This window comes from Barbus barbus, assembly GCF_936440315.1.
Source record: "Barbus barbus genome assembly, chromosome: 30".
NCBI lineage: Eukaryota > Metazoa > Chordata > Actinopteri > Cypriniformes > Cyprinidae > Barbus > Barbus barbus.
This window is the reverse complement of record NC_136758.1, coordinates 2,078,605-2,095,390: the sequence shown is the minus strand read 5'-3', so window position 1 is coordinate 2,095,390 and position 16,786 is coordinate 2,078,605. Positions and strand designations below refer to the sequence as shown.

The 16,786-nt window shown below is 37.1% G+C and overlaps 1 protein-coding gene across 2 annotated transcripts in view; it reads left to right on the top strand.

Moving 5' to 3' along the window:
- The window catches only part of ttll5 (tubulin tyrosine ligase-like family, member 5), a 126,462-nt gene that overhangs the window by 12,554 nt on the left and 97,122 nt on the right, over nt 1-16,786 (top strand). For both annotated transcript variants that reach the window (XM_079386449.1, XM_079386448.1), the window contains exons 11-12: nt 4,050-4,141; nt 5,086-5,193. In XM_079386449.1, coding sequence (XP_079242575.1) covers nt 4,050-4,141; nt 5,086-5,193 — 200 coding nt within the window. The remainder of the gene's footprint in view (nt 1-4,049; nt 4,142-5,085; nt 5,194-16,786) is intronic.

Here is a 16,786-nt window from a genome sequence, read left to right as displayed (position 1 = left end):
GCCCCGCCCCCCTTAGTTACTGTTGCTCCCTCAGACAAACAAACAGAGCTGCTCACCGTCTTACAATGACAGCTGTCAGTCTGAAAACCTTGCATTCAAGTGTGAATTAAATATGCCATGGAGGGATATATAAGAGATTTTAAAATAAATATGTTGGGTAACTCGATTCATTTGGTATCGAGGGTTTACAAATCACAATGCAAGCGGGAGAAGCCTCAAGTTACGGTCGTCACGATCACGGATGACAACATGCAGGATCAACACTGGTCATGTATCGCAGGGTACGATTAATTAATGTACATTTAACCAGTTTAATATGGAGAGGCACTGAAATGTAGACCTTTGTTTATGTGTTTTTGACCTACACTGTACATGACATGAGAACAGTTCTCTATTTAGGTTTGTACGTTAGCATGGACGCACTAAGCTAGAGATACCTTGCTAAAGCACAAAATGAAAATAACATTCTGCTTAAGCAGATGAAAACTGTAACTTAATGAGTTTATGACAACCAGAAAATGAAAGTTTTTGTCTTCATTTGTATTGGGGTTGAATACTTGGGGACATTTTGCTCTGTTTTGTTTGGGTTTAGGAAATGTAATAAAATAAATTACATTGCCGATCCTCTCATTTTTTCTATTTTTGTAGCATAAACACCATAAAACCGATGCAAGCTTCATATCTTCCAATGTTTCTCTATGGCGCTGAAACGTAAAGATGTCCGAGTTCCGCTCTCCATGCAACTGATACTCGACTGCCATTGGCTCATCTGCGTTCGAGGGGAGGGGCTTACCGATAGATCAATTGCACGCAAAAAGGTCCGGTGTGCGCTGTAGCCTGTATCATTTCATATCCAAGCACAAAATAAACTACGTGCATGCAATATCGTGGTCAGTTAAAGGTTCACCAAAAAAATTCAAATTCTGTCATTAATTACTCATCCTCATGTCGTTCCAAACTCGTAAGACCTTCGTTCATCTTCAGAACACCAATTAAGATATTTTTGATGAAATCTGAGAGCTCTCTGACCCTCCATAGACAGCAAGGATATTACCACGACCAACGGACAGAAACGTAGTAAGGACATCGGTAAAATAGTCCATGTGACATCAGGGGTTCAACCGAAATTTTACGAAGCTACGAGAATATATATGTAAGCTACATACATGCATGCATACATTACATACATACTTTTTTAAATGTTTTATTTTTTATTTTTTTTTACATCCTGCTCAATAAAACAGTGTTTATATTGATGGAAATGAAAACTAATATAGTGAATGCAACCATGTAGGCTGTGCTACATATTATGTGCAAAAAAGGGTTAAAATCACATTAACATTATAACATTACAATCTAAAAACAAAAATAATTCTTTTTAAAGCTGAGCCTAAATTCACTAAACTAAAAATGAGAATAAGTAAAAACAAAACTTTCTTTAAACTATACAGGTTAACTATATCTCATGAGTTATTTTAAAGCCCTTAATATAAAGCTTGTCTTATGTTTAGGACAACCTGGATTATGCACTTTTCCCGCAGCAGTTCACTTTGTGTCCTCCACTATTTTTCAGATGTGCACACACCAAACTACTGTATATCAATATAACTGGTAATGCCTCATTCCATATTGTTTATAAAATTATATTGATATAATGTACAAACTCAGTATACAACCCAGCCCTGCCTTATAGCTTATTTGTCATAATTTACACTGCATTGTTCATTGCATAGTTTATTATAGACTATTTGCATGTATTTGAATTTGTTTAATTATTATTCAGAATTATTTAGATTGCTTTGAACCAGCAGGAATCTGTTTGTTGTGAAAGCAATTCAATTTATTCAAAAAGTATTAACATTGTTAAAATATGGTTGTGGAACAAGCAATAGTCAGTATTACAATTAGTGTGACTGAAACAGAAATAACTGAAACCTGGTTAAAACGCATTCGGTTTATTAGTACCATTAGAGAAATCTGACCCGTTTCATTTATGTATAACTGACAAAGTATTATTATTATTAATAGTTTATGTTAAACTGTGTAATCCAAGTGGATGAAAGTTCTATATGCAATTCAAATACATAAATGAACAATTTAGGCATGACAGTGCCTTTTAAATTCCAGTTCAATTGTTGAATTTGATTTGAGGTAGCAAAAAGAATGCAGAATTTCATTTAAGTAGAATTAAAATGAAAATTAATAAAAATTCAAAGGAAATCCATTTGACTTCTTAACCAGAAAAGCAAAACAGTCAAGACAGACTTTAAATGTTGACTTTATGAAGCTTTGTTTAAAAGTTTTGAAATGAAAAAAAAAGCATTTTAAAGTGTAAAAGATACGATGCCTCAAATTTCAAAATTACCACCAAATAGTGGAAAAATTTGACATATTTAAAGGGGTCAAGTGATGTTGCTAAAAAGAACATTATTTGGTGTAATGCAATGTGTTTACGCGGTTCGAGGTTCAAAAAACACATTATTTTCCTCATACTGTACATTATTGTTGCTCCTCTATGCTCCGACGTTCTGAAACTCGTCAATTTTTACAAAGCTCATCGTTCTGAGAAGCAAGGTGTGCTCTGATTGGCCAGCTAGCCGGTGCGTTGTGATTGGCCGAATACCTTAAGCGTGAGACGGAAATGTTACGCCCCTCACCACCATATTGTGATGCCGTGTCCCTGTGCAACAACACAAAAACAATAAAACCCATTATAAACGAGATATTTGTTGCATCCAGCGGGGACATAATTACTGATTATAACGACTCGTACGGTCTTTTTATGCATTGCGCCGCGCCGCCTAAACATAACACCATGTCTGCATTTGTGATCGTAGAAACACCAAACAAACACTACTCTACACTGCTCAAAACTCGCGTTTGAATAGTCAGTAGCAAATTCTTTAAATATAGAAACGTACTTACAGGCTGTGAGTCAGAAGCATCAGACTGTCCTTGTGATGTTGGAATTGCCCCACTTTATAGTGTTCACAGCCATTCATAGTGTTCACGCTGTAGGCTACTCTCTCCCGGGATCAGGGAATAATCCTCTGTAAAATGTGCTGCACACACTCTAATATTTGGGTTGAACTGTTCTGGAACAGTGTTGTAAACACAACTTAACCACTGATTTCTAGTTGTGTCCTCTTTTGGAAGCCCAAACAAAGTAGCTTCTCTTTCACAACGAAACACAGCGTCTCCAGGACATGGCGCCGGCGGCAGCAACAATACTACAGACAGAATAATAGTTATGCCTTCTTTCTTTGCGTATACATTTGGGCGGTGTTTTGCAAATCTTGGGCGTGGTCAAGTCTTAACTTTTATAAAGAACATCTCTTTGGTTTTGAGACTTTAGTCTTTGCAACTTCAGGGATCTTATCTATGCACAAACAGCTTGTAACACTCCAAAGAGAAAGGAGAACTAGAAATCACATCAGATGACTCCTTTAAGTATATGGATCATAAATCATCAAAATCTCCTTGTTACAGTATAAATGGAAACGGTAAACGCAGCAACATCATTGAAGAGAGTTTTTATTTTCAGTTAACATTTGATTATTATTTTTTTAATTAAAAGTCTATCTTCCTCAAACGTTGGGTAGTCAGTAAGAACAGGAAAAAGTTCAGTCAACAGTTCAGTGCAATCTCAGACTTATTTTACCATGTTTAAACTTTTTAAACACAATTTCCACCAATACTAACACAGGAAATGTGAGGAAAGTCTTTCCATCTGAATCTGCTCAAGGTTATGTGGCAGTAATCCTTAATAGCTCTTTATAATTGCCTGATGATATTAGAGTAGCTTGTGTTTGTTTGGTGGCAGCTCATGCCATAAGCATCATGCATGTTACAGGAATGAGAACAGATCTAAGCTGTCTGAAATAATAGTTAAATAATCACTTCTCATTGTTCATCACTCCTAAACGGGAATGTGTTTTCAAATACGAGCTAATCCTTGTGTTTGCTAATCATGTCAACATTGTTACGTTGTGCCCATTTCTCGGCATTGTTTTGGCGGTGCTGACAGTCAGGGTTTCTCTTGCTTTCAGCTGCGATGACCCTGAAGTAGAGGATTATGGGAACAAATGGAGCATGAGCGCAATGCTCAGATATTTGAGGCAAGAAGGCAAAGACACCACATGTGAGTAGAGCTAAAATGAGCCTTATGCAATCATGTACTTTCATGTTTAACACACCGTGATGTTTGATATTCATAACCGCTAATCTGCAGATACTCTCAAGCACAAAGCACTACAGAGTCATTTGTAGATTGACACGCTTGTTACTCCTGACAAACATTGATGTCTCACATTATGACCCCCTAGGTGGGGTTCATTTCGAGGATATTTGAAACATTTCATGTTGTGTTATGTTTGAATTATGTTTTTTTTTTATTTCATTTAACTAATTTCCTATGAAATTGTACTATAGATCTACCGTTGGCCTTTGTCTTTTTCTGTTTACTGATCATAGCCAATGATCTGTGTCCTCCAAAAAAACCCAAAAAACATACCGCTTGAACACTTGGTCTTCTGTGTGAATTCTGCTAAGGGCACACAGTTGAGATATGAGATGGGAGGAAAAATTGTATCGTGCATTCGCTGGCAAAGCTTTTATTTCACTCAGAAAAGTTTTGTGTTCCCCTGAGAAACTTTGCATTTGCTTTCAAACCATTTTGCGTTCTCTCACGATATGTCAACTTTTCTTACAAATCTTTTTTGTTCTTTTTTTGCCAGCCCCCAAGAAACATTGTGTTTGCAAACCTTTGTGTTTGCTCAAAAAAATGGTGATGGAAATAATATTAGATGTGAAGAAAATGGTATTTTATTGCTTATGTGTTCAGTCACAAAGCTTATATTTTCTCTCAAAAATGTTTTGTTCCCCCTGGAAACTTCTTTTCTTTTATGAACGTTTTGTGTTCCTCTGAGAAACTTTGCATTTGAGTGCAAAACTGGTGATGGAAATAATATAAGATAGGAGGAACAACTATATTTCAATGCTTTTGCAAGTGATTGTGTTGCATGATAAAAACACTATTGCTGTAAAAAAAATATATATATATATAAATTTTTCTGTGTTTGTCAGTGCTCATGGGCCAGATCGAGGATCTGATCATTAAAGCTCTACTGAGCGCTGAGATCCACATCGCCACAGCCTGCAAGATGTTTGTCCCTCATCGCTGCAACTGCTTCGGTAAGACAGAACCACATACATGGTTTATGATGTTATGTATCGGTGCTGTTTTTCATGCTGCTTTAAAAAAAGCAGGTGAAATTAGGCATCAACATTTTACTGTAATAGTAAAGAAAAACTGCTTGGTACTTCTGAAACATGGTAAAAAAAAAAGCATGTTGTTTCGATTGGTAAAAAATCGCTCTGAAATGATGTGCTAAATCGACATACTCACTGATATATTGAGCATCCCTAAACATACAGTACATTAAGATACATTATTTTATTGTGGGATCATTGTAACTCAAGGTAAGGGTTTACAATATATAAAGTCTCTGTGTTGACAACCTCAGAAGTGTGTTTAAACAGAAGAATGCAGACTTTACTGTATGATAGGCTGCATGATAAACAACAATATCTGCTGCCAGAGCAGAACTGCAGAGATGCCCGTTTACAGTCCAACTGTTTCTCATTCTGAGCTGTTATGGGGTGTTAACTACCTGTATGAGGTCAAACACTGTATCCTCCAGAGTAATCATCGCCATATTCACTTCATCAGTGCTCTGATTTATGCTCTTTAAATTGATTAGTTAATTATCATATTAGTTTATTGAATTTGAAAAATAAATAAATAAAATAAACAGACATGTTCTGTAGTTGTCCTCCTATGCCAAATCACCCTCCCAAAGCTGAACACAAATGTGTGTCATGTGAAGTAACAAAGCAAGAATTGTACTTCTGTCAAAACTTTGATTTCCGGTCATAATGAACACTTGCCTAGAGAGCAAAAATAATGCATGGTTTACGTTCTTTGTTCTTATTGAGCAAAACGTTTTGAGCATTTTTATCGGTCGGACCCTTTGGCCACTTAGGTACTAGAACTGTACCATTCTTTACAAAGAGATGATTTAACAATATGGGAGATTTAAACAGAAATAAATGCAATTTTTTATAAATTCAAATTAAATGAATAGTTAACCCCAAAAAATTTAATTTGTGAAAATGTGTTCACCCTCAGGCCATCCGAGATGTAGATGAGTTCGTTTCTTCATGGGGTTTGGAGAAATGTAGCATTGCATCACTTGGTCATCAATGGATGCTCTGCAGTGAATGGGTGCCGTCAGAAGGAGAGTCCAAACAGCTGATAAAAACATCACAATAATCCACACCACTCCAGTCCATCAGTTAACATCTGGAGAAGACTAAATAAATAAATCCACCATTAAGAGGTTTTTAACATTTAAACAGTTGCTTCCGGCTGAAATAAGAGTCCAAAATCCATAACAAAACACTTCCTCAAGTGAAGTATTTAAAACATCTTAATGACTGACGGCACCCATTCACTGCTGAGGATCCATTGGGGAGCAAGTGATGGAATGCTACATTTCTCCAAATGTATCCTTTAATTTTTAACAAATTATATAATCAGCATAGCAGTTTGAAAAATTATTGTGAATTTAACAAAGTCCCCGTATTTGTTTGTTTGTTTATGTTCTAAAGATCGTCGTGAGCTTCAGTGTAAGCAAGAGTACAAAGAGTCTCATGATCAGTGACTCGTACTTGTAGTACATTTGATTAGTCATCTAGAAACAAGAGCTTTGTTTGTCTGTTTTTCTATTTTGTTCAATTTGAACAATGGCAGGCTAATGTTTAGGTAACTTGAATAATCATTGTTTTTGCAGTTCCATTGAGGAGCGTCTCGCTGCAGCCCACAAAATCCAGGGGGCGTGGTTGGATCCAGATCCAACTCCTCCCACCTTGCATACAGTGCCCTCCAAAAGTATTGGAACAGTAAAGTCAAAATTGCTCTGTTGGCTGTGGAGTCAAGACATTTACAAATATGATTAAAAGATGAATATGAGACAAAACTACAGAATGTCACATTTTATTATTAGCCGTTTCAACTCATAGTTGTTTTGCCAGCTAAGAAGTTCAGCACTTTTAGAGTTCATCCCTCTATCTGATGAGAGCATAAGTATTGGAGCAGTTTCCTCACAGGTCTTTCTAAGTGACCAGCTGTGTCCTGTTGCATTAATTCTTCAGATATTAAAAGCAGGGAATGTGTCGTATCAGTTATATCCATTACTTCTGTATTCTGAATCTTGCATTCGATGATGACACACACAAACCAGGATGAAGATGAGGGAGCTGACTTTGAGAGAAAAACAAGCAATGTAGATGCTAGAAGAAAAGAGGAAGTCAGTTAGAGCTCTAGCAAAAACAAAGGGCATGGAGAAATCAAGAGTTTGGAAACCACCAGCGACACCAGCAACCAACAACGACCTGATCGGCTGAGAAAACAACAGTAGTTGATGACAGACAAATCATAAAAGCTGTGAAAATGAACCCTAAAAGACGTGTCTGTAAAATCACCAACAACTTCCAGAAAGCTGGGGTGATGCTCTGACAATCTACTGTCCTCAGGAGACTTTGACACAGAATTACAGATGCTACACAGCAAGATGCAAACCTCTGACCAGCACCAAACATAGAAAGACAAGATTAGAGTTTGCAAAAAAGCACAAAGGTGAGCCAGAAGAGTTTTGGAACTGTGTTTATGGACCGATGAGACAAAGATGAACCTTTATCTAAGTGATGGGAAAGCAAAAATGTGGAGAAACAAAGGGAACTGCAATGATCCCAAGCATACAGCCTCATCTGTAAAGCATGGTGGAGGTGGTGTCATGGCATGGGCATGCATGGCTGTCTCTGGAACAGGCCCTCTCAACTTTACTGATGACTTCATGTATGATGACAGTAGCAGAATGAATTTGGAAGGGTACAAAACCATCTTGCCTACCAATATTCAAGAAAATGCCACCAGATTCATTGGGAAGTGCTTCATATTGCATCAGAACAATGACCCAAAACACCCTGCCAGTTCAGTCAAGGAGTTTATAAGGGCAAAGAAATGGAAAGTCTTAGATTGCCCAAGTCAATCTCCAGATTTAAATCTGATTGAACACGAATTTCAGCAGCTGAAGAGGAGAGTAAAGGCAGAAACTCCCCAAAACAAGCAACAATTGGAATTAAAGGCTGCATTAAAGGCTGGGAAAAGTATTTCAAAGGATGAGACCAAGAGTCTGGTGATGTCTATGGGTCACAGACTCACTGCTGTGATTGTGTGCAAGGGATCTGCAACTAAATAATAGCTTTTAATCTTTAATATCTGCCTTATGTTCAACTGTCCCAATACTTATGCTCACATCAATGAGTGGGATGAACTCTAAAAGTGCTGTTCTTTTTATTTGGTAAAACATGTATGTGTTGAAATGGATAATAATAAAACGTGACATTCTGTAGTTTTGTCTCATATTCATCTTTTAATCATATTTGTAAATGTCTTGACTCCACAGCCAACAGAGCAATTTTGTCTTTACTGTTCCAATACTTATGGAGGGCAATGTATACCTAAACCTACCCATCTCCACCCACTGATCCCTAAACCTACCAATCTCCACCCCCTAGATGTGGATCCAACTACGCCCCCTGGATCTTGTGGACTGCAGCGAGCCCTACTTGGTTCCATTTGGTAAAGCTGGTGGCACGGATTGTACGGCAGGTCTCTAGACTCATTCTTCCCACTGGTCGCACTTTTGCGACCAACGTTCTCAGTTGTATATATTTATCTTACCTAAATGTTTGATCATGCACTGCATTTTTGTTTTGACAATCGTACGATTGTTGCACAATAGCTTACACACAGCTCAAGCCTGATTCCATGAACCGTATGTGAGATGGCCTTTTACACCAGGTTCACACATACTCCGTTTGCAGTGTGTATGCAGTCCATGTGTGGTATTTAAAGGTGCAGAAGCAGCACTGACTGTGCTTTCACGTGGGAGTCTGCTCCTGATCTATGGCTGTTTTTCATGATCCATTATTTTGATTTCAAATCCAAACTTTGTTACTTAAAATGCTTTTTCAGCATTATGATTCTTTTTTTACACAGTACAGTACTACAATCTTTCATAGACGCGTCATCAGCTTGAGATCATTTTTTTTGAGATCGACGATCAAACATCCCAAAGCGATTATCGGCCGATAGTGATCAGTAGCTGATCAATCGGAGCACCCCTGTATAGAGGGTATGCACGTGACAAGAGTGGCAAAAAGAATGAATGGTAGCATTGGTTTTCAGTTTGAATCCTGTGACAGAACACACAAAACAAACACATCTAAAACAAGAAAGAGCTTTGCGATTGACTACAAATACATTTGACAAGAAAGCTGAGGTACATTTTTACAGACTGCCGAAAGCTACAGAAAAGAGAAGCAAATGGATCCCTGCAATTCAAAGAAACATATGGACTCCAGGCAGGGAAACACAGGTTTGCAGTTATCATTTCATGTTTATATGTTGAATTTTGCTGTAAAATCATATCCTATATATTGTATTATTATATATATTGTATTGACAACTCATCAATTAAATATTTACCATCTTATTTTCTGCATAACTGGGTGTTTTAAAATAAACACTCACAAAAACTATATTAGTTTTTGGGCTGGATGATTTAACAATAGATATATAACTTTGATATAAGTGATCACCCGGATTTAGATCAACCTATTTTGTACAAAATGCGTTCACAGGCAAATTTGCTTTATGTATTTCCTTGGCGTAGAAATCAGGCACATATAAATGTCAGGAAACACGATTCCTGGCTGCATATCAATATCCGTGGACCACTAGATCTTTGGTAAGTTGTAAGGAATACTATAATATGAGTCCAACAACCTTTAGTTTAAACTGATAATCGTTTGTTTTTCGTAGCTTCCTTATTAAATCCAATCATGCAGCAAGCTCTTTTGTCACTCAGTCCGGCTGAGGGGGCGTGTTCCGGCAGGGAAGTGATGTCAATGCATACGCTCTATAGCCAAGTATGGTCTCCCATGCACACACACACACACAAACAGCAGTGAGATTGCTTTGTATGATGAACAGATTTAATTTAGGCTTTTATTGATTCATAAACATTGATTAATGCACATACATAGAGCACATTAAATATGGTAAATGGAAGATCAGACGTGCTCGCTTGATGCACAAGAGTAGAGCTCACTGTTTCTGTAACATCAAGCACACATGTTTGATCTTCTGTTTACTGAAAATTGATGAGAGAATAACAGAAATACATTTATTTTCTGAAGATGAGCACATTTCCACAGAAGGCAGTCACTGTGAAATGTTGTCTATGCTAGGGCCTGTGAAGATTCAAACACGTTTATCCTCATTTGTCATCCTTCTCTTTCTCCGCTCCAGTGTTCTGTCATCTCCACTGTAACGTGTTTGTAGACATAATATTTTCTTCAGGAGATGTTGCTTGTTTACGCTGTGATAACACAGTCCCTGTGGACTGCTCTGTTATCGGACAATCACCTGCATGAAAAGGATATCTTTACCCTATGCCCTCATCTCGCAGTGAATGATGGGATACTGGAAGAAGGCAGGGCCAGGCCAGGTTCACTTCACTGTGTCATGTGACTGAATATGAGCCGCCCATGCAGGTGCATCAGTGGAATGTGATGGATACAGTGTGATACGGATAAAGTGCTCGTACTGTGAATACACAGGGCCTGTTTAATATGGTAAAATCAGTCTCTTTACTTACTGTATCTTACAAAAATATATTGGACGTTAGTCATGCACCAAAATGTTTTTTTTTTTTACCAAAATTTTTATATTTTCTTTTTTTGACGAAAATAATTTTCATTTAGCTGAAAACCGAAACTGAAAATGAGGTTTATTTAATAACCAGCACTTAAATTAAAACTGACTTGAATATAAGCATTTAAATGGCATTTTTAAAAAAACGTATTTTAATGATATATATAGTCACAGACCTGCCAACCTGTACGCATTTTGCGTAGCGGGCATGCATTTTGACCTCAAAGTACGCAGGTACGATTTGTCACTTTCAACTACGCAAAAACCTGCTGACGCCTTTGTGCAGCACAAACCAATCAAGCAACAGCAAAGAAAGAGCACTTCGACCAATCAGAGCGCTGGGTTCATTCCCCATCTAGCAAGTGGGATGATTGACAAATGCGTAACCTATCATTAAAAAGAGAGTACAAATAGACAGCAAAACAAAATCCCGCTCGGTCCCGTACCTTTTTTACTCCCGCCGTCTGATTTCTTAAAAGAGGACAGTACACACAGTACTTACAACTAAGGTAAACGGGTTGAGGTGGATGTGGAAAGTTAAAATATTGAGTTGAGTTAACTTAATCCTCTGGAGTCGACGTGATCGCATTGATATTTTAGACGAACTGAATAGAATAAAAGCACACATTTATATTCAGTCAGATCTGCTGCGGTTTATTTGTGTTCATATAGCTGCACTCACTGAACAGCGTCCTAATATTAGGGCTTTTAGTCCAAAAAAGTGCACGTACTTGGATAAATACTGATATATTTGCACTAGAGCTTCGCCCGTGTCTAATAAACCTTTAAAAAAGTCTTCCCGGACTATTCACATCTGCCTTCAACTGCTGACACTGAGTTACCATGTTTGGGTAACAGCTTCACAAACAGTCTTTTCAGCTACACAGTATTATTTCTGTATTACAGTCATTCATAAGTTAATCGTTCAGATATAAACACTGATGTTTATGGCAGCGATCAAAATAGACCTTTTGAAAGTTAACTGGTGCTTCAAATAACGTTTGTGTCGATTGCATTGTTCCGCCACTAGGTGCAGAAAAGTGACTTAAAAATGTATTTGTGATTGAATCAAGAGATTAGTTTAAAAACACTGATTCATCCAGTAAAGAAACGAGTGAGACATTAAATCATTCATTCAAACCACTTTTTCATCATTTTAATATGAACTAAATATATTATAAATACATATTAATTTAAATGTTTAATAATTCGTTCAAATTAAACACTTTTAAATAGACTGCAGCAATGATATTTTGTCACACATTATTTTGTTTCGTGGGAGAATCGTGATCTCTGTTTGAGACAAAATAATTCTCAATTTATCCAGAATCGTGCAGCTGAGTGCAGACCTTTGGGAAATATTTAACACGAATAACGTTATCCTAACACTACATAATTTTCAAGCTAGTTTGTCTATTCACCAGGCATTTAAGTTGGCAAAGTAGTGTAAAGTTATGTGCTCGGTGACAGAAAAGTGTTTTCATGCCTTGCAGCTAAAAAAAAAAACATGACATGACATCAGATGAGGACACTTACAGGGAGAGAGAGAGAGCAGCAGACCTAAAAAGAAACCAAAAAGAGTCCATGCCCCACAGCAGTTCCTCACAAAATATCAGGATATGATATATGTCACCCCCCCCCTCCCATCACACAAGTGGTACTCCAAAATAATTTCAAAGGTTGGCAGGTCTGTAGTTATGTTTTTACTCCAATTCATTGTTGAAATATACATATTTAAACCATAGCTGTGATAACTTCTTTTCATGGATTTTTTTCAAACATGCATTAAATGAGACATCACTAACAGGTTAATTACAAATATAATGAATATGTAATATATTGCATGTATTTATCAAAAATCCTCTCTGGAGTTATTTTTCTCGCTGAGTTTCTAATGAGTTTATGGACATTGAATGTCTTTCCTGAGGTAAATGTGATGTGTCGTGACATTATTGATCACAAGCTGATTTACTGATGTCTTCTGGCAGTTAAAACACTGACTGATCAATTACATGAGACATGATCATTTTAGTAAGTTGTTCTGTTTCTTCTGATGTTCATTCATGTTTATTTTGTGCTATAACTAGTAGTAAACAGGAAGGGATGATGATTGCCTACAGTAATCTGTCACGACACATTAAAAAAGCCACATTTAGCTATTGTTTGAATTTTGTTAACAGAATTTGAAAGCTGAGACTTTGTTTCATATCACAAGAAACGGCACAAAGCTTCTTGCGATGAACATTGACTAAAATCCAAAAATCTAAATGATCAACCCAGCACTAGTGTCCACACCGCTGATATGTTTACCTGTTGTAGTTTATCCATATCCAGTGAACAAACTAAACACAAGCTATGTTTCCATTGTGTATTTTGATGCAAATTGTGGAATATCGCATTAAAAACACTGGATGGAAATGCCAATTTAAATGCATAAATTCTAACAATTTTTCACCCGTTAAGAAGAACAAACTATGAAGGAAACCCATTTAACCAATAAATTACCCAATGTGCATTAAACATCGTGTTACTTTGCCTCAGCAGATGATGTGATTAGATGACTGGACTAACCTGAGCACTAGTGTTATTTTAATCATTTTGAAATGCCTGAACATCGTCTCACACGACTGCGTTCCCAAACATCAGACATCCAAAGACAACAAGACAGTGTTATTGTGTTTCGTCTGGTGCAAGTCATTTTATGCAATGTTCTAATTTTTATACAGAAGTTAAATTTGTATCTTTGGATGGAAAAACAACTAATGACACGATCAAAACGTGTCATCATAGAAACGCTATAATTAAATGTCACTGTTTCGTCATTGATTGCGTTCCTCCAAATCTGGGTCAGTTGAAAATTAATTTGGAGGTAGTATGTTCAGTTGCTGAAAACTATCATTTATTATTTAATTTTTTTCCTCAAATAATCCTTTCCTCATATCTACCACCCGCTCTGCATATCCCATCTTTACTGTCTTATCATAATGAGAAATCTCCATGTCATACCAATAAAATAAAGCAATACAACACGGAAGCAGAAGCAGGAAGTGATGCGGAGGCTAATAAATGAGAAAGTGTTGAAAAAGCTCTTTAGCACTGGCTCCAGGAGAACAGCCCCATTGTTTTCCAAGTTTACATCCCATCTCACTTAAATCTGGATCAGAGCCACATGGCTGATTCACTCTTTAATATGCTCGTCATTGTTCGCATGTGAATTAGCGTTGGGTTTGTCTTTGTTCAGCTGCTGTCTAAATGAACTCCTGTAACATGATGCTTCATTGGTCCCTCTTCACCTCTGACATGGAAAGCAGAAACGGTCCCTTGCTAGTGAATAAATGAGCCTCTTTGTGTGTGATTTGGGTAATGGCTGTTCATGTCTTTAAGTCCAGTTGAATGCTTCTTTATATGAGTGCATGCTCTACAGTTTTGTGGACCGAGACAGATTTCATAAATTGTAAAAGATTTATTTTGTCTTTCTTTGATGGCTTAGTACACTCTCAAGAAAAAAGAAGTGCAACAAGTTGTCACTGGGATTTTTTCAAATGGTACTAAAATGTACCATTTAGACACTAGTATGTTTACTTTAGGCACTAATATATATTTTTAAGATGCTAATATGCACTCTTTAAGGGCAAATAAGGTAAAACGGTACCGCTTTAGTGACAGCTTTTGTGATTATTTTTAAAAAAGTATGTTGTTTAAAAAGTACCTTTTTATAAGTAAATTGTACAATAAAGATTTTATGTGGTTTACCAGTTAGAAATAAGTGTTTCATTTCCATTTTTTTCATCTCTGCTTTTGTAATTGAGAATTATTGCATTTTAGTGCTATTGAAAATGGCTTCTGAAATTTTGGTATTGACAGCTCTAACACTACGATAGTGTGGACAAGATGCATTGAGGATCATTTTGTAATTGAATTGTTATCATTTGAATCAAATCGTGAGGACTGTGAAGATTCACACCCCCTTTGTGATGAACCTGCAAGGGAGAATTCATTAATTAGATATTTATGTTGTGTGTCATATAGACATATATAAACCAATATCCAGTCACGAGTCACGTCAGACTTCAGACAATCCAATTTCTTTTCTTTTCCAACCAAAACATTGCTAACTGTTGAGCAAAGACTCACAATACTCGAGTTTGTGTGGTACAATTTAAATTTTGTATGAAGAATGTTGATTTGATGTTTAGATGGCTATTTATGCAGGCTGGCCGCTGTGTGAAGGAGTTTACTGTCTCTTCTGTTCGTCATCACTCTGCTTCTGTGAAGGATTAACAGCATGCATTGCTGATGAAGGATGTTCATTTTTTTTATTTTTGATTAGCCGAGCCAAAATGCTTTGCCAGCTATGTCACATCATTTCAGAGTTTACACAAACATCGTTTTAAAATAGAGCTGTGAGCAGCGGTTTCACACTAGTGGTACATGCTTTCTAGAGCTGCATAGATGTGTGTGGTCACGAGCCTCAGTGCAGTGTTTTTAATAAACACAATTGGTTTAAATGCTAGAAGAACATTGGTCAGTCTGCATGCAGTTGACTAGAGCAGTGGCTAAATATAAAGACCGGTCTCTGCTTACCCTGCATCAGCAGAACAATGTGAATGGTCAAGAACCATTCGGTTCCTGTAGTTTTGACCTGAATTTTTATATCTTGAATTTATCCATGTGACCGAAGAGCCACTGAAATGTTTTTTTTCCCCCTGCAATTATAGTAATGACCAAGATATTTATTTTCTAAGACTTTGTTCCAAAACCTAGTGAGCTGCCTAAGTAGGCAGCATTTAAAGGTGTTGGTTCCAGTTGATTCCACCCTGTTTTGGTCAAAACGCAGCAGGATCCCACATATTCTTCATGTATAAGTCAATTCTATATTGCACTGCAACAAGCTCAAAAGAAGAGAAAAAGCCACCAAGTCAAATGCATTGACTTTATGATAGTATTATATATATTTAAAGGGGTCATCGGATGCCCATTTTCCACAAGTTGATGTGATTCTTCAGGGTCTTAATGAAAAGTCTATAACATTCTTTGGTTAAAATTTCTCAATGGTAGTGTAAAACAACACCCTTTTTACCCTGTCAAAAACAGCTCTGTTTTCAGCAAGCCGTTTTAGTGCATGTCCCTTTAAATGCTAATGAGCTCTGCTGATCACGCCCCTCTCTTCCGTGGGGTGACGAGCCGTTCTCATGAGACTGTTTACTTTAGCCGCGGAACTTACTAACTAGCACGTTATTAGGAAAGGTGATTTGCAAAGATTCATAAAATAACCTTATATTTCTGTTGGTGAAGCTGGATCACTAATGATTCGCGCGAACACAAACGCATTTAGGCAGATTGGAAGATGCATTCACTTCAAAAACAAAGATAAATCTCTGCGTCTTCTGCGGCTCAGATGTCAGGAGTAAATGACGACTGCTTTGTTCATCATATTACATCCAACAACAAAACACCTCAATCTCTTAGGAGCCATTCTTGTCTACCCCTGCTCCGGCGTCGAAACAATGGAGGATTGATGACAGCTCACTCAGGGCGGGTCTGTGATAAAACACCACTGTCAATCAACAATCGTGGGAGGGGCCTGGGTCTGTGTGACCCCTTTAAGGAATCCCTATGAACTCTCGTCAAATGGAAAAGAGCTGCATGAAGATCCTTCAAATTCCTTTTTTGTGAAAAACAACAGCATACAGTCAACGCGTATTTGAGAAAAACATTTATTTCGTAATGATATTTCCCCCATTTTAAATTCTTATTATCCAAGGAAATGTTAGATTTTTGTGAATTTAAATAAAAGATCAAGGATTAACAATGCAGATTAATTTCCACAGCCTTCTTTGATCATATTTACCAAGGGTGCCGATATTTTTGGCCATGACTGTATATGGGTTTGCAGTGTGATTTTCATATTTATATTCCTTTAATATTGGAACATTAACTGAG